The sequence below is a fragment of the Aquarana catesbeiana genome, linkage group LG06 (genome assembly GCF_042186555.1).
Source record: "Aquarana catesbeiana isolate 2022-GZ linkage group LG06, ASM4218655v1, whole genome shotgun sequence".
NCBI classification, from domain to species: domain Eukaryota; kingdom Metazoa; phylum Chordata; class Amphibia; order Anura; family Ranidae; genus Aquarana; species Aquarana catesbeiana.
Window position 1 is genome coordinate 249,869,408 of NC_133329.1, and position 19,780 is coordinate 249,889,187.

The 19,780-nt window shown below is 39.4% G+C and overlaps 1 protein-coding gene across 1 annotated transcript in view; it reads right to left on the reverse strand.

Moving 5' to 3' along the window:
• The window catches only part of GLS (glutaminase), a 210,391-nt gene that overhangs the window by 15,351 nt on the left and 175,260 nt on the right, over positions 1-19,780 (reverse strand). Inside the window, exons 15-17 of the mRNA XM_073633167.1 lie at positions 14,492-14,553; positions 10,467-10,543; positions 7,372-7,435 (exon numbers count right to left, since the gene is read on the reverse strand). Of these exons, the coding sequence (XP_073489268.1) occupies positions 7,372-7,435; positions 10,467-10,543; positions 14,492-14,553 (203 nt within the window). The remainder of the gene's footprint in view (positions 1-7,371; positions 7,436-10,466; positions 10,544-14,491; positions 14,554-19,780) is intronic.

A 19,780-nucleotide genomic window follows, 5' to 3' on the forward strand; every position in this document is an offset into this window, starting at 1 on the left:
GCAAATAGGTTGGTCGAGGTGATCCCCTCTCTTGTCAATATTGATCAGACCGGTTTCATGCCCGGGAAGTCTACAGATACTAATATGAGAAGATTGTTTACTCATCTTCAGCTTTCCGGGTGTGGGGCGGGCTCCAGAATAATTGTATCGATCGACATAGAAAAAGCGTTCGATTCAATTGACTGGACATACATGCTTAGAGTGCTTGGTAAAATGGGGTTTGGCAAGGTGTTTTTGCAATGGATCACTTTGTTGTATAGTAATCCCAGAGTGGCAGTCAGACTGGGCGAGTTTACATCTCCCTTTTTCTCAGTGAGCAGAGGTACTAGACAGGGGTGTCCTTTGTCCCCATTTATTTTTGCACTTATGATGGAGCCTTTGGCAGTGGCTCCTAGGTCATCTAGTAACGTTCAAACCATAAGAATTGGTATGATCAAAGAATGTCTAGCATTATACGCCGATTACATGTTACTGTTTCTGGAGGACCCCGGGTCCTCATTACAGGCGGCACTGAAAATACTTAATTTCACCACCTTTTCAGGGCTAAAAGTTAATTGGAGTAAATCCTCCATTTTGCCATTGGATGAAGGGGCCAAAGAAAAGGCTGATCATAGTCTGCCGCTAAAATGGGTATCTTCCATCACATATTTTGGGGTGAAAATTTCAGCTGATAGCTCTGAATACTTGACTCTTAATTTGATGCCACTTTTGAATTTTTTCAAGCAAAGGGCTCAGGCGTGGCAGAGGCTCTCTCTATCACTCATAGGGAGGATAAATTTATTAAAAATGAAGATACTTCCCGTCATTTTATATTTCCTTAGACACGCCCCGGTGTGGGTCCCCAAGTCTTTTTTTAAACAATTGGACATTATCACTAGCTCAAGGTACTTCAGGAACCCTGGGGGAGTGGCGGGTTGGCTCTTCCTGACTGGAGGAAGTATTTTTTGGCCGGTCAGATGGTGTTTGCCCATAAATGGCTAATATCAGATGATGGAGATTCTGCAACAGTTGTGGAGGCGGCTCTTTTGGGATCATACAAGACTCTTCGACTGGCCCTATACAGAGGTGTCAAATCGGAATTACCACTCACATTGGCTATGAAGGCTACTATTAAGGCTTGGGAGGAGGTAAAACAACTAGCTTGTCCAAGCTACTTGGGCTTCTCCCCACTGACTCCATTGTGGGGGAATCCTAAATTGATTAATTTTTATACATTTTCAGATCACATGGTGTGGGTGGTCAGGGGTATCAAAACCCTTAAAGATATTACAAGAGATGGGAGTCTTATGGCTTTCGATCAACTTAAGGCCAGACACGATCTCCCCAACTCATATTTTTTCAGATTCTTACAACTCCGTCACGCCTTTCAGGCTCACTTTGGGGATCTAGTGGTGGAATCTCTCCCGTCATCCATGGAAGATATGCTTATGCAGGAAGAACTTCCTAAAACATTATCAGTCGTTTATAAAGAAATGTTTAAGAAAAGTCCCAGGCCTCTGGTAAAATGTACACAACGTTGGGAGGTGGAGGTCCCCGATATAGATGGGGAGGATTGGGATGATATGTGGAACTGCCCCTTCAAACATTTGGTCTCGGCAAGGGATAAACTAATACATTTCAAATTTTTACACAGAATCTATTTTACTCCTGCCAGACTAGCAACAATATACCCTGCAATCTCCTCGGAGTGTTGGAGATGTGGTTTTTCACCGGCTGGTGCGGAGCACATCTTCTGGGAAAGCTCTCACATTAAACCCTTCTGGGAGGGGATAGTGTCGTGCATCTCAGATCTCCTGAGGATTCCTATCCCAAACTCTATTAAAGTTTGTCTACTAGGTCTGGTTGAAGAGGTGGTTCCCTCAAAGGCTCTTAGAACGCTATTAATCATACTATTTTTCTACGGGAGAAAGGCTATTCTATTGCAATGGAGGTCCTCTACGCCTCCAGGAATACCCTTTTGGAAGGGATTAGTCAATTCCATGTTACCCTACTATAAAGCAACATACCTTTCCAGGGGGTGTGAGAAAAAGTTTAATAAAGTGTGGCAAACGTGGTTTAAATCGGATACTACCGCCAGATAAATTTGTTTAACGTATTGTTCCATGTAAGCAAACACTAAAATAATTATTATTGCTTGACAATATCTTTGACCTTCCATTTCTGTCAAGGGGGCTGATAATGTTTTGGTGAATATGTTCTTTAGGAGTATTAATATTTGAGGGTTAAATAGTCGTGCAATACTTGGGTAATGCTTTAAAACAATTGGTTATATCCACTGGGTGTATCATGAGTTGTACCTTTGTGATATAAGGGAAATGTCCTGTCCGAAGGTGGGGGTGAACCGAGCTCCAGGTTGTTGGGGGGTGGGAGTGGGAGGTAAAGGATTTGCACTTAGTTAGGTGCTTATGTTAGATAGGTCTATAAATATGACCGGTTGGTCATTGAGTGGTCTGGCAATGTGCTAGGGTCACTCTTTTGTTAACTTGTATGTCTGTTTGCTTATAAAGGAAAAATTTCAATAAAAAGAATTTTACAAAAAAAAAAATTTATAGGGAGGACCTTATTTGCTATGTTTTCTGCTTTTAATTTAGAGGTCAGCTGATCTGGTGAGTGGTGTCCAAAAGGTGGTTAGTCATCACTCGAAAAAATTACTGTGCATGGTGGAGATATTTAAAACACATCTAAACTCAAAAACAAACATTTTATATATTTTATCTTACCAATCCTTAGATTTTTATCGCTGCACTATTTTTAATTTTTTTTCTCTCATTTCACCCGATGATCTGGCCAGTAGCATGCATCCGGTCTTAGGGTGGCTCCCCTATCTATGAAAATGCAAGGGAGGCACCCTTGGACAGCAACACTGTCTAGAGAATGTAGTGTTAACTTCTTCAGATCTGCGCTATAGCCGAATGACAGCTGCAGCGCGGACCTACTTTGCCGGGAGTACGTCTACTGACGTCCTCCCGTGCCCAAACGGCCTGCACGCCCCCTGCAGGTCGCGCACGTTGCGCTCTGTGATCGAGTCTAAAAAAAAAAACCTGACAGGGGTTATAGCCCTTCCTACTCTATCCAAAATGAAAAAAGTTTTGCCTATAGTTCTACTTTAATGCTAGTGACAGACTGCATCATATATGTCCTTTTTTATTTTGCTTTTAGTACAACTTTTTACATTTTAAAACACAATTTCTTTTTGTTTTTGTTTGAACTCTGGAATTTTTCATATGGACATTATGGGGTATAATAGACCCCTAGTTTTTTTCCAAAAAGAGTACCTGTTATGTTCCATGTTATCACATAGGATGGTGTTCATCCCTTGTGATAGCAAAATAAAAAATAAAATAAAAAAATAAAGAGAATGTGTAAAAAAATAAAATTAAAAAAAATTAATAAAATAACGAAATTTTTTAAAAGTATACCTGTACATTGGTACTACACACATTTGTAAACGGTGATGTAATCGCAACACATTTGTGAGGTATTGCCACAAATATAGCAAGAGCAAGAATTCAAGCATGAGACTCTAAACTGGTAACCCATAAAGGCTTTTAAAGTGGAGCTTCTGGAAATTTTTTAAATACTATATTTTGCCACCATTCCATGGTTTACAGCTTTTTACTCGGTGTAACGTCATCTTTTAAAAATTTAAAAAAAAGGTGTATTATATTGTATTTGTGTGCACTAAAAATTAATCAAAAGAGAGGTATGGGTTTTTTTTTTTTAGCAGATTCATACTTACCTAGGTGGATGCAGCATTGGTCCCCCTGTGGCTCTAACACTGAGATCCAAACGATCAAACACCGCTGGTTGCTTGGTTCTCAGAGCTCCCCAAGCAGAGGGCTGGTGACTGTCAGTCACCGGCTCTCTGCTCTGCCCCTGTGCTCACTGGAGCACTGGGCTGTGGAGGGGGCAGAAGCGGTCAGCTCAAGGTGCCAGTCCAGGCATGTGGGCAGATCCCGGTCATATGGTCGCGATCTTGCCCGAGCCTGGACCAGCTCCGTGACCTCAGCTGACAGTGGTCTTCAGGCCGCTTTCTGCTGAAAACGGCTCATAGGAGTGCAGAACTATTTCAGCTGTACTTCTCCAGTGTATTTTTTCCAAAAAAACTTGCGTTTGAAAAACTGCTGTACAAATATCATGCAACACAAAAATTGCAGGTACCAATATTTTTTTCTCCTGGGCCTTTGCTTTCCAGAAAATATATAATGTTTGGGAGTTCTAAGTAATTATTCAGTAAAAAAGAAAATGCTGATTTTTACATGTATGAGAGAAAAGTGTCAGAAGTGGCTTGAGCAGCGAGTGGTTAATTGTTTTTGGCCTTCATCATCATACTCTTTCATTGTTCCCCAATCTCTAAAAGTCACAGTAATAATATGTACCAATGTATGCTAACATGCCTGAAACAGCTGTATGGAAAATGGTATAAATGGCTCTACATTCAAACTTGTATCTGTGCTATAAAAGTTGTGATTTCAGTTGGCTGAAGAAGCAATGATTTTTGAATTGACTGCTCATTTATTTTCAGTATACCTAAAGTGTATATGAAGCCATTTTTTAAATTATCAATAAAGAATAGAGAAGTGTTAAAACTTCCCTTGTGTTTTATTGCTATCTGTTCTTCCTCTCCATTTATCCTGGTGACAACTGTCAAAAGGGATAGAAAGCAATGGCAAATCCTCCAATGGGGACAGCTGTTCAGGTGACAAGTATCTTAGAAGGTGATTTTTCTTGATATCTCAAAGATTTTTTTTTCTTGCTGAAAGCATATATTTTTTTTTTTATTTCTTTTTATTGAGTTTTTTCAACAGTGTAATGTACAACTGGGTGCGTCAAGTGACACCTTCCCAGTGAAACTTGGCCTCGCAGGGCCTTGAGACAACTAAACCCTACCAGAGATAATCTAGGCCTACCCCATACCCTCTTTACTTCCTCCCCCCCCTCCCCCTCCCAGTAACTTGTCACAGCTCAGGGACATTTCTTAGCAAGATAATTGTTTAGTTTTGTATTTCACATTTTTACCTTTGTGTTATCACATTTACTACCACCTCCTTGTCTGTTTCCTTTGTTTCAGTCTTCCCTCCCCACTTGTACATATAGTACTCTGCGTCTTAACATTTTATCTTTTGAGTGTCATACCATCCAAATGTGTAAACCATGGAGTAAATCACTTATCCCACCGTATTGCTAGATTCCCACCAAACCTTCCATATTTTGTTAAATTTTTTCTCACACCCCCCTTGCTCTATATGTTGTCTTGTAAAACGGAAGCATATTGTTAACTAACTGTTTCCAAAACCTGCCCTCTGGAGCATTCTTATTTTTCCATTTAAGGAGGATCGCTTTTTTCCCATAAAATAAGAGGATGGTTATTAGCGTTCTCAATGCCCTGGTTGGAACCAGATCCTCTACCAGCCCCAATAAGCAAACCTTTACTGTCACTGGGATGGGAACTGAGATCAAGTCTGAGATGCACTGCGTGATTTCCTTCCAATATACTTGAATATGTGGGCATGACCAAAATATGTGTTCCGCATTTGCTGGAGAGAAAGAACATCTCCAGCATTTTGCTATGTCTCCACCATACATTTTTGCAAGTCTGGCCGAGGTGTAATAGCTTCTATGTAAAGCATATATTTTTTAAATGTGACAGGGAAAAAAAAAGCGAGACTGTACATGAAGTAAAATTAAAAACTAATATTTTGGCCTTAGATGTACTTTAAAGCCCAAAATGATGCTTTAAGTTAAATTATACAAAAAATACAGTTAAAGTAAATATTGCATTTACATTACAAAAAAAGGCAATCCTGTGTCAGTGTTTAAGAGGTGGGCTGTCTAGTTCCATTTGACTCCTTTGCCATGACCTAACAGGCCACACTGTATTTTGAAGTGTGTACATTTATTAGACGTAGATTTGCAAGGAAGAATTATTTTGTAATAAAAAATAAAAATAAAATCTAATGCCATCTATTGAAACAGAATTGTATACATTCATGAAGAATTAGAATCAACAGAATTAATCTGTCATGTTTCACACACGACTCTAAAACATCTTCTAAAATATGCTGGAGGCATAGTTTATTTTTTTTAGCTTGTCAGCAGGACTGAGAAAGCAAAAGATCTCTACTCCAGAAAACACTAGTTGTCTGGCTGTGATGTTCAACCAGTTGCTTTGACCTGGAGCAAGTATGCAGATCAGGAATTCTGATTTGGCTTTACTTAACGCCTTGCTGATTAGCTACTATGTATTGAAGACCAAACAGGCAAACAACTAGCATTTTCAGGAGATGGTCATCAATAGCTATATTTTTTCTCAGCACAGGTCCCCTTTAATTTTCATTCAGAGTTACAGTTTAATGTTTGGGCTCACTAGGCAACCTGAATACCTTTGTAGTTGGTGTTTTTACCACAATCATCCAAAGTTAATGGCTGGAGGACTAGGGTTTAAATTTGTCCAGCTTCACAGATCAGTGTAATTAAGTTGTGAGGTTAGTTAGGTACTTTGGAATCCTCATACTGTAAAAGCGATGACAAAAAAAGTATTTTCAATTATTGCTGTTTGTCAGGGCTACGGGATGTTATCAAACACTTCTTGAGTATTAGAAATGGGTGGCTATATACTGCCAAACAAATGTAACAGGTCCAAAGAAAAGTTATTATTATTTAGGACAGACAAGCCGTAGGTCTTTTTCTACTCTTGGAAAAATGTATTTGTATTCGACATGAACGGTGTTCCCTAAAACAGTTTTAAAAGCCAAGTCTTATCATTTATAAAAAGCATGACTAAATTTGAAAACATAATAGTGGGCCACCCTTTGATGCCTGCATGTACCTGAATATTTTACATGTGCTTCATAACTTTGAAACCTGGAATGATGTGATATGCAATTATTGAGATTCCTTCCCAAAGCCAAGAGCTGGCAATACCTCCCCTTTCATCTACAACTAGCTACTGGTTCTCAATTGCAGCAGGTGAGCTTAGTAACCAATAGCTAATTGTATGAGGTGGGAAACCTAGACAAGCAGCCTTCCTGGACTTTTTCTTATTTAATAGTTTGATTTGTGCTCAAGATAAGCAGATTTTTTGTGTTGCATTTTCTGAAGTTTGTTTTGCCACCTGAAGCACTTGTTTGCCTAAAGAAAAAAAAAAGACTTATGTTTAAGTTAACAGGCTGTTGCATGTGGTCCCGAGGTGCTACATTCCCTGAAGATCACTTCATATATTGCCTTTACAAGTACATGACCGGAAACATTACGTCCAGATTATTGTATAAAGTTTATATAATCTACCACAGAGATGTACTGAAAGAAACACAAGAAAACTCTTAGATACAATGTTGTATATATTTGTAATGTCATCTTTAACACACTCACCTGTCTTTTGGAAAAGGATTAACCTTGCAAGCTTCTAGGAGAAAGCGCACAACTTCAACATGACCTGTAATTATTAATAACAAAAGTCTATCACAGGATTTCTACAATGTAGGCACAGTCATATCCACAATATTTACACAAGCTTATTTATATGCATACCAAATTGTCTGGTGCAAGATCAGTGCTATCTAGGTCTTTGATTGGAAAAGTACAAAGATGTAGAATATATTAAAAGGAATGAGACTGCACTTGAAAGGCTAATAAATACGTATTGTGCACAGTTCTGAATTTTTTTTTTTTTCGAGAAAGTGGGTCTGAAAAGGCAGACTGGTCCTTAATGCTGAACATAAACAAATTTGTTCTGTTCAAATATTTAGAGTTGAACAATTTGTACAAATTTAATCTCAGTCTTCCCGACACAGAATTGATGGTTCAAAGATCCCAGGATTGGTGAGCTCAGCAAAGATCTTCAGGTTGAAAATATTATGAGCTTCAACAACCAGCGGACTGCCAACTGACATTAGAAGCATACTAGCTTCAGAAGTTTACACCTGAAGATTCCTTGATCAGTGGCACGTACAGTAAGTATATTGCACATCATAATTCTAAACCCTTGGGCATGCAAGCTGGGGAATATCAGTAACATGGAACTCATGATCACTTGGGAGGAAGATAAAATGGAGAAATGTTGGCTCATGTGCACTGTATGGTCATATTTCTGATACACTGTTGCGTTTGCATAGTGTGTGACCTGAATTCCTGGGTTGCGTACCCTGCAGTGGAAGGGGGCTTCCCCCTCCCCCCCCCCCTTTTCCTTTCTCCTGTCACGTTGGTAGTACTATTTGGGATTATAATAATCTTCTACCTCGGGTTGCTACCACATTATGCTTCTACAAATTACTTTGGATATATCACTAATGTTTGTTGAACCAGTGGAACTATTATGCGTACACAGAGTTGTCCTATACTACTGCCCTGCTGTTTTGAATGGGGTTCCTTGATTGTGTATGTACAGTGGGGACGGAAAGTATTCAGACCCCCTTAAATTTTTCACTCTTTGTTATATTGCAGCCATTTGCTAAAATCATTTAAGTTCATTTTTTTCCTCATTAATGTACACACAACACCCCATATTGACAGAAAAACACAGAATTGTTGACATTTTTGCAGATTTATTAAAAAAGAAAAACTGAAATATCACATGGTCCTAAGTATTCAGACCCTTTGCTCAGTATTTAGTAGAAGCACCCTTTTGATCTAATACAGCCATGAGTCTTTTTGGGAAAGATGCAACAAGTTTTTCACACCTGGATTTGGGGATCCTCTGCCATTCCTCCTTGCAGATCCTCTCCAGTTTTGTCAGGTTGGATGGTAAACGTTGGTGGACAGCCATTTTTAGGTCTCTCCAGAGATGCTCAATTGGGTTTAAGTCAGGGCTCTGGCTGGGCCATTCAAGAACAGTCACGGAGTTATTGTGAAGCCACTCCTTCGTTGTTTTAGCTGTGTGCTTAGGGTCATTGTCTTGTTGGAAGGTAAACCTTCGGCCCAGTCTGAGGAGCACTCTGGATAAGGTTTTCGTCCAGGATATCCCTGTACTTGGCTGCATTCATCTTTCCCTCAATTGCAACCAGTCGTCCTGTCCCTGCAGCTGAAAAACACCCCCACAGCATGATGCTGCCACCACCATGCTTCACTGTTGGGACTGTATTGGACAGGTGATGAGCAGTGCCTGGTTTTCTCCACACATACCGCTTAGAGTTAAGGCCAAAAAGTTCTATCTTGGTCTCATCAGACCGAAGAATCTTATTTCTCACCATCTTGGAGTCCTTCAGGTGTTTTTTTAGCAAACTCCATGCGGGCTTTCACGTGTCTTGCACTGAGGAGAGGTTTCCGTTGGGCCACTCTGTCATAAAGCCCCGACTGGTGGAGGGATGCAGTGATGGTTGACTTTCTACAACTTTCTCCCATCTCCCGACTGCATCTTTGGAGCTCAGCCACAGTGATCTTTAAGTTCTTCTTTACCTCTCTCGCCAAGGTTCTTCTCCCCTGATAGCTCAGTTTGGCCGGACGGCCAGCTCTAGGAAGGGTTCTGGTCGTCCCAAACGTCTTCCATTTAAGGATTATGGAGGACACTGTGCTCTTAGGAACCTTAAGTGCAGCAAAAATGTTTTTGTAACTTTGGCCAGATCTGTGTCTTGCCACAATTCTGTCTCTGAGCTCTTCAGGCAGTTCCTTTGACCTCATCATTCTCATTTGCTCTGACATACACTGTGAGCTGTAAGGTCTTATATAGACAGGTGTGTGGCTTTCCTAATCAAGTCCAATCAGTATAATCAAAACACAGCTGGACTCAAATGAAGGTGTAGAACCATCTCAAGGATGATTAGAAGAAATGGACAGCACCTGAGTTAAATATATGAGTGTCACAGCAAAGGGTCTGAACACTTAGGACCATGTGATATTTCAGTTTTTCTTTTTTAATAAATCTGCAAAAATGTCAACAATGCTGTGTTTTTCTGTCAATATGGGGTGCTGTGTGTACATTAATGAGGAAAAAAATGAACTTAAATGATTTTAGCAAATGGCTGCAATATAACAAAGAGTGAAGAATTTAAGGGGGTCTGAATACTTTCCGTCCCCACTGTATATTGATCTAATTGTTCTTTCCTGTTTTTTTTCAGCTGTTATATAACCTGACAATTTTTTGCCCTGTACTAATGGATATGTATGACCTGTACTTAGTGCAAACTCTCTTTTTCTGCTTCTATTAACATGTTAATGTGTTTTGTGAAAACCTAATAAACTTAGATTAAACAATTATTATATTTTTTTTCTTATTTAAATGTTATTGAGTTTCACATTATACAAAATTTATGTACTTTGTTCAACAATCTCATTCAGAAAATTTTTCCATTACCCCTCTCCCACCTCCCCCTTTCCCCCAATCCCTCTTCTGCTTTGACCTATGTTGACCTATAATCTTTCTTCCTTCATTCCCTTAAACAAAATTATTTCTGTTCCGTTAAACATAATTTTAAATCCACTCCAATCTAGCCATCATTTCATACAAATGACTGAAATGTGAAAGCACATACCTTCTGCTGCTGCTACATGCAAAGCTGTGCGAGAATCATAATCACGTTGCTCCATATCCATTGCTGACAATGCAAATCTAGAAAGAAAATTTAGTAACATTTTGAAACTTAAAGCATAAAAAAGCAGTGGCCAAAAATATTAAGGATTCTTCGAGATTAAATTTTTTAAAATAGTAAAACACAAATGGATACAGTAATGTTTTAATTTAAAAACAATTTATATTTATATATACACATATATACATACACACACACACACACACACTCCACGCTCTCCATCCAATCTGACAGTGCTTGAACTATTATGCAAAGAAGAATGGTAAAAAATGTCACTCTCTAGATGTTCAAAGCTGGTAGAGACATACCCAAAAAGACTTGCAGCTGTAGTTGCAGTGAAAGGTGGTTCTACAAAGTATTGACTCAGGGGGGCTAAAATTTGAAAAACATTTATTATTTTCCTTCCACTTCACTATTATGTGCCACTTTGTGTTGGTCTATCACATAAAATCCCCAAAAAGTACACTTATGTTTTTGGTTGTAACTTGAAAAAATTTGGAAAATGTCAAGAGGTACGAATACTTTTTCAAGGCACTATATATACCAAAATAATGACATTTTAAAAAAAAAAATGTATGCAATTTGTAAATGGACCTGAATTTGGTTTGGTATCTTCCTTTTCTAATCCTGTGACTCAACTATATATTTACCCAATCGCCTAGAGTGTTTTTGCTTTTATCTTCAAGCAAAAATTGGGAAACCTGTTCAAAATCACACCCTCCTGCCCCAAGAGCCTTGACTTGTTGCCAATTGGTAGAGCTTTTTCGATCTTGAACCATTGCTAATTAGCAGAGTTACCAAGCAGATCCAAAGCCGCACCTACACCAGTAGGACTCCATTTCAGCCTAGTGAATACATTAAAAGGTGTTTCAATTCAGCCTGCCCCTACAGTTTATTTTCTAAAACATTATCCTAAACACAGCAATATTCTATTAAACACAAGTGCCAAAATTAACATTTTCAACCAGATTAAAGCATCAGTATTGTAGGGGCATCCAAGCAGTGCAATTTTTTTTTTCTTAAGTTACAGTCAACACTGCATACAGATCAGAACTGCTTACAATGCAACGACTAGGGCTCTATTTCTTGTGTGGTTTTGTTCTGCTGTTATTTTTAACCACCTTCGACACTTCCAGGATAGTCAAAGCCAGAAATACTCAGCTGCTCCACCCTGCCCAGTTCTGAAGTCACCCGTGCTCCAAGCAACCAACAGAGAAGGACATTTGGTCTGCAAGATTTTTGCAGATCACATTAGACTTCCTTAGCCACTGCCAGCAGGAAAGGTGATATTAAAAGGATAAATACACCATTGGTAAAATGTTACACCCTTATTAAGGGTGTAAACAAGTTATTATGCAGCAACTCCTCGTCCCCCTCAAAGCAGATGGATGTACCTCTTCCTGCACCTGCTGTCACAATTTAAAATCGTTGCAGTAGGAATCTTCAAATGAATAAACTACAAGTCCTGTCTGTCACTGTGGCAGACAGCTTGTAGTTCTCAATGAACTAGTTCATTGACACACCTTGCAGCTTTCAAACTGACAAATAAAATAAATGCACATTTGTTACCCGCAAAAATCTGTGCATTTATTTATTTTTTAAAGGTGAACTTGGCCTTTAAGGTTGGGGAGGGGGAGCTTTAGTTATTGCAATGGGGGTACATTTACACAATACTTTCCTTTAAATGTTCATTCAATAACCACATTAAACCAAACATTATCAACCTCTTTATTTATTAACTAGAGTTGCTACATCCAGGCAGGATAAGCTTCCTTTATATACGCACTTTTTACAAACTTCCCTCTCCATAGCCTTTCAGCTTGGACTTAGCAACTAGACTGAGAATACAGTATGCCTATACACAGGCTTATTCAGCATTTCTCAGGGTCAACCCTTCTCATTTGCATGCAGAGAAGGACCTGATGTTAAGGAAGCAGTGTTTTCCACGTGGGGTTAAAGGTGCCAGAGCTCCCAAAATGGTTGCCAAACCCACAGATTAGAAAAAAAAGCAAACTGATGTCACGACTAAATAATTAAAACTCCCTTTTTTTTATTCTTTGGGGGTATCTGTCAATTTCACTGACTGACACATGCGGAAACAGGCTACTGAAATGTCACATATTGGATGCCCTTCCTATGCTGTGATTAAAGCATAGTTATTTAAGTGTTCTCATGTTCATTACAACCCTATTAATTTTAACTACAGCCAAAATTTTTACCTACTTTTGGATAGAAGATAAAAGGGTTTAATGCTTGCATGAATAGGCCAGCACTGACAGAATTAACCTCAAGGAGAATTTCAAAAAAGTGCTTGTCAGCTTGAAAAGAGAGGGTGGGCGACCATGGCCTCGAAAAGTCAGTGTTCCCTCCTTGCTTCCACTTTTTGTAATCTTTGGATGATGACCTCACAAAAGTCACTTTGAGATTTGTTCTGTGAGTGCTGGCCTTTTCATCATACAAGTTTCCATAAGATATCACCATTTGATGTGCACTCTGAAACTGTGGCAGTAAGGGTCTGGCTTCAAATGGGTTCTTAATTCTGTCTGTGTCTTGTTAGGATTCTTCATTTACTAGAAGTTTTCAAATGTTGTCTTTGTTCTAGTCAGAAAGATTTCACTTAATTTGCTATTTTTTTCTGATACCCGACACATGTAGGGAACATCTTCTTCATGCACACAGAACACATTTAAATTCTGACACAGTTTCTAAACCTTCCGGATTCTGTCAGACAGGAAGTAAAGAGAAGTCTCTAAAACAGGGACACAAACAGCAATAAAAGTAGAACTCTTCCCAGTTCTGACTAGGACTAAAATGCATACAATGAACCAGGGCTTTATAAACCTTTAAAAAAAAAAAAAAATCTAGGAGTAAAAAAAATCCCCAGCATTCAGTGGCCCTGGAGTCAGTGGGAGTAACAAATGTCTGTCAGTGAGAGTAATAGACAATAGGAATACTCTGAAGTCCAGGTTTTGTGGAAATAAAAAATGCATCAGCAGTCAGTGAAAGTAATAAATTGCCAGACATCACAGATCAGTGGAAATAATAAATGCCCAGTTATCAGAGGTCAGTGGAAATAAGACTTGGAAGTCAGTAGGAGTAATAAACATGGCCCATAGACAGTAGGAGTAATAATTGGCCCAAGTTTATTAGTGGTCAGTGGGAGGAATGATGCTCAATCATTGGTAGTCACTGATCAGATTATAGTGCCCCATCACTGGTTGTTAGTGGTGGAAATCTGGGTCAGTCATTGGTGTTTAGTAGGCTCCATGTCCTGCACGGCTCCTTGTGGCAATGTCATGGCACCATCAGGCAGAAGATCACTATGCCTGATAGTGCCTGTGTTAAACTGCCACCCTGAAAATAACAGTCCCCAATTCTAGGCTTACTGTAAGAAAGCCCTACAAGCAGGGCCTTCTCATTGCAGTGGCTGGTTTAAAGTTGTTTGCCATAGTTTGGCAACCACGGTCGTAAAATATTATAGTATATAATATTACAGAATGGAATATGGACAGCTTCCAATTTTAAAAACCCAAATACAGTAAATACAAAAAACACAAAAATTGGCAAAGGTTTAATAAGACCATTTATACTTTGCCCTTTATTTATACTGTAGTAGGAGTAACGCTGCAGGCTGCATAAATATATATATCTCCTAGATTGTAAGCTCTAACGAGCAGGGCCCTCTGATTCCTCCTGTATTGAATTGTATTGTACTTGTACTGTCTGCCCTAATGTTGTAAAGCGCTGCGTAAACTGTCGGCGCTATATAAATCCTGTATAATAATAAATATATATATATACACACACACACACACACACACACACACATACTTCTGCTCAGAAATCTTACTCTTGACATCCCCAGTGGATAATTCATCACAACAATGCCAAAATGGAAATATAAATTTTTTGTGTTTTGCGATTTCATTTTGTTATTGCCATTTCTATATCTAGGATAGTAAGATTACCTTCGAAGGGCAGAAACATCTCCGGTATATGCAGCAAACAGAAGATTTATCACAGATTTTACCTATGAAGCAAAAAAATGCTAACATTTTACAACAATTAACATGCTGATTGATGGAGAAATATAATATCATTAGTAAAGATTTGTTGTTTTTTTTTTTACATCATTCTCTATGTACAACCCCTGGCAAAAATGATGGAATCACCAGTCCCTGAGGATGTTCCTTCAGTTGTTTATTGTTGTAGAAAAAAAGCAGATCACAGACATGGCCAAAAACTAAAGGCATTTCAAATGGCAACTTTCTGGCTTTAAGAAACACTAAAAGAAATCAAGAAAAATAATTGTGGTGGCCAGTAACAGTTAGATTTATAGAACAAGCACAGGGAATAAATTATGGAATCACTCAACTCTGAGGAAAAAATTATGGAATCATGAAAAACAAACAAAATAACACTCCAACACATCACTAGTACTTTGTTTCACCACCTCTGGCTTTTATAACTGCTTGCAGTCTCTGAGGCATTGACGTAATGAGTGATAAACAGTACTCTTCATCAATCTGGCTCCGGCCTTCTCTGATTGCTGTTGCCAAATCATCTTTGCAGGTTGGAGCCTTGTCATGGACCATTTTCTTTAACTTCCACCACAGATATTCAATTGGATTGAGATCCGGACTGTTTGCAGGCCATGACATTGACCTTATGTGTCTTTCTCCAAGGAATTTTTTCACAGTTTTTTCTCTATTGCAAGATGCATTATCATCTTGATAAATGATTTCATCATCCCCAAACATCCTTTCAATGGATGGGATAAAAAAAGTGTCCAAAATTTCAATGTAAACCTGTGCATTTATTGAAGATTTAATGACAGCCATCTCCCCAGTGCCTTTACCTGACATGCAGCCCCATATCATAATTGACTGTGGAAATTTGCATGTTTTCTTCAGACAGTCGTCTGCATAAATCTCATTGGAACGGCACCAAACAAAAGTTCCAGCATCATCACCTTGCCCAATGCAGATTCGAGATTCATCACTGAATATGACTTTCATCCAATCATCCACAGTCCACGATTGCCTTTCCTTAGCCCATTGTAACCTTGTTTTTTTGTGTTTAGGTGTTAGAGATGGCTTTCTTTTAGCTTTTCTGTATGTAAATCCCATTTCCTTTAGGCGGTTTCTTACAGTTCGGTGACAGATGTTGACTCCAGTTTCCTCCCATTTGTTCCTCATTTGTTTTGTTGTACATTTTCTGTTTTCAAGGCATATTGCTTTAAGTTTTCTGTCTTGACGCTTTGATGTCTTCCTTGGTATACCAGTATGCTTGCCTTTAACCACCTTCCCATGTTGTTTGTATTTGGTCCATGTTTTAGACACAGCCGACTGTGAACAAGCAACATCTTGTGCAACACTGCGTGATGATTTACTGTCTTTAAGGAGTTTGATAATCCTCTCCTTTTTTTCAATTGACATCTCTGGTGTTGGAGCCATGCTTCATGTCAGTCCACTTGTTGCAACAGCTCTCCAAGGTGTGATCACTCCTTTTTACCTACATACTAACAAGCAGATTTAATCTGATGCAGGTGTTATGCCGCGTACACACGGTCGGACTTTTCGTCTACAAAAGTCCGACGGACGCCGACGGACCAAAGCCGGCTGACAATCCGATCGTGTGTGGGCTTCCCCGGACTTTCAGCTGACTTTTCCAGCTGCAAATCTGACAGACTTTAGATTTGAAACATGCTTCAAATCTTTACGTCGTAACTACGCCGGACCCAGAAATCCGCTCGTCTGTATGCTAGTCAGACGGACAAAAACCCACGCTAGGGCAGCTATTGGCTACTTCAAACTTCCTTATTTTAGTCCGGTGTACGTCATCACGTACGAATCCGTCCTACTTTTGTGTGATCGTATGTAGGGCAGTCTGTTCATTAGAAAGTCCGCCGCAAGTCCGCCAAAAGTCCGTTGAAAGTCTGTCGGACAGGCTGTCGGACTTTTGTAGCCAAAAAGTCAGACCGTGTGTATGCGGCATAAGTGTTGGTAATGAAAATTTACAGATTGATTCCATAATTTTTTCCTCAGAATTGAGTGATTCCATAATTTATTACCTGTGCTTGTTCTATAAATCTAACTGTTACTGGCCACCACAATTATTTTTCTTGATTTCTTTTAGTTTTTCTTAAAGCCAGAAAGTTGCCATTTATAATGTCATGTCTGTGATCTGCTTTTTTTCTACAACAATAAACAACTGAAGAAACATCCTCAGGGACTGGTGATTCCATCATTTTTGCCAGGGGTTATATACAGAGCTGGTGTGCCATGTAAGTGGATATAGCAGCAGGTCTTACAACCCTTGGCTACTGTATGCTAATGCTGCAAGAGCTGGGGGCATGTTTGTTTAAGGGAACAATAGCTGAACATTTTCCACTTCAATGTGACTGGCATCTCTGATCCTGGACAGTCCTGTACCAACTGACACACTGCTCACACATTGCAATCTGAACATATCTACGAGAAATCAAACTACATGTGGGAATTTTTCAATCACTTTTTAACCATAGCTACATAGGCTGAAAAAAAAATACAAGTCCACCGAGTTCAACCAATCAATTTTCTTGAGGTTATATAAAAAAATTAAGCAATCGGTTGGAATATGTAGAATTGCACTCAATGGGGAATAGGGTATGGAAAATCAAATTTGTTTTATTTACTTGATCATTTACAAACAATAAAGCACTGAAATCAAATCTAAAAAGAAATTGAAGTAAAACAGATGTTTGTGTGTGTGTGGCCAGTTTAAGGGCCCATTCACATAACTGTTCTGCAGTACAACACACTGCTGCAATGCATAGTAACACACAAAACACATTGTGGTGCTTTGGTACTATGCACTTAGGCAACACAGCATAATGCACTTGCATTTTAGCACACTGCAAAGCAGAGATGTCTGATGAAATGTGCATTGAGAGCAGCATTTGCACACCATTCAATGTGAGTGGGCTGTCTTAAAAGGATAAGTTCACCTTTTTTAGAAAAACAAATTCACTTTTTTTTTCTGCAAAAATAAGTACAATGTACATTATAATTATTTCCTGCAGTAGCCTGGAAAGCATGGCACCCTTGATCAGTAGTGAAATGTCAGGCTTCTGCAGACAGGTCCTGTAGCTTTCAGCCCGATCCTTACAACAGGCTGTCATTTTGAAAGCTGTAGGGCTTGTGAATGAATTACAAGGGTGCTCATCAGCACCCTTGCAGTTCATACAGAACTACAAGCCACCTGCCGCGGTAGCTGGTGGTACTTCTACTTCCGACCATAGAACCTTGCTTCTTAGGCTCCTTTTACAGGGGGGCAAGGCCGTTTAGATACTATGAGTCCCTCCCAAAATTTTAGTGTGCCCAGGAGGAGCAGGTGCAGCACCCAACCCCGCTTCCTGTCCAAGTCTGTAGCTGGATGGGGCTTAACGCCGCACTAAGCAGTACCTGCGTTTAGGGCAGGGTTGCCAACCGCCAGTAAATTTACTGACAGTTTGTAAAAATCTGTGATTTTTTTTTTACAACTGCCAGTAAATATCAGGGGCTGATAATTTCATGCGGTGTTGACTTTTTAAGCGTAAATCAAGCAAATTACTTTGTTGTAGGTATTGTCAGTGTTTTCATATCATGTTTATACTGTTTAAATATTCACTGTGTTAGTTTTCAATAAGAGTTCTGTAATTTCTCAGGTTGCCAGTAAGAAAATGTGCTCCGCCAGTAAATTTTCCATGTTTTGTCAGTAAAAAAATGCTGCGGAAGGTTGGCAACCCTGGTTTAGGGTTGTATGTGTTCAGCAACAAATGCACAGAATGTAGGTCTTCTGCATTTATCCCTGAGCACATAGGGCCTAAACATTACCAGTACTGCTCGGTACAGCACTCAACCCCGTCCAGCTACAGACTGCCATAGATTATGAGCGAGGCTGGGGACAGCATCTGTTCTTCATGGGTGCACTAAAACACGGGGAGGGACGCACAGCAATAAATGACTCAGTGTGCAAGGAGTTTTAGTCAAAAAATTTGGAACACTGCAGCTTTGCATACATTCTCAAAGTTAAAAGTCCTTTTTTGTTAACATTTGTAAGGGCAGTAAATATGAGTATTATTTATTTTACATGTCCACACACAACCCATAGCACAGATGTCTATTGACTCATTTTTCCTGTTCAGCTCCAAGCCTGTAATTATTTCCAGTATAGAACAATGCATGCTACACAGATAATTAAGTGCCCTGTGTGACAGAACCACTTGGGCATCCCGACTAGATGCTTCCTTCCACCACCCATCGCTTCCTGCCCTCCAAGCCATCCTGAGCAGATCGAGCGCTAATACCAGCCCTTTTTACCCCAATTATCATACACAGATAAGATGTGAGGTAAAAACCAAAGGAAAGGCTTTTATTGAAACCCAGACACATACTTTATTTCCCACAAGAGGACATCCCCCTCATGATCATATTACTCTAACAATACAAACTGTACACAGGAACAGAATTACAACAGCCAACATATACTATAAACATTACGTTAATTAAACAACTAGCCACCTGGACAATGTTGTGATTAATCAGAGATCTCAATTCCAGGTTAGACTGGCCGGCACCAAGCTCACAAAGTACACTACACATTATCATAAGTTCAACATCCCCACAGTAGTTTGTTAGCAGACAATAGGTGAGTTAATTAGCACAATTAACAATGGGTATATACATATATAGATTTATAAAATGTTCAAAATTTTGTATACCAACTACTGTGATACCTTGTATTGTACTTTTCTTTCAATAAAATCTATTGAAAAAAAAAAAAAAAAAAAAACAATGGGTGAAAGACAGGTGGCTTGAGCTGATGAGATTAACATCTGCTCTGAGTCCCACAATGTGGAGCAGTCAGTGCTGAAAATGTGGCATCTAGGCCCTTAACTTGGATCCCGGGGATAGATTCCCAGAGTCTGTGTGTTCTGGGGAGACATGAACCCGAATGAGAAACAAGGCCACTCCAAGGATCCCCAGGCACACACCTCCCAAACAGCAGTGTTCCCTTCAAAGCCAGGACCCATAGTCAGTAGGCAAAAGGCTAGCCTGCAGTCCCCTCCAAAAGCCTCTGTCCCGGGTGAGTCTGTCACACAGTTTCACAGTTCATTGGAATTTTCCAGGCATTAATAATAAAATGCTTGCTTTTTTATTTTCAAAAAGTTTCAAAATCCTGTATAAAAAAGAACCACCGCAGCAATAGAGCACAATTCTATTATCAACCAACTT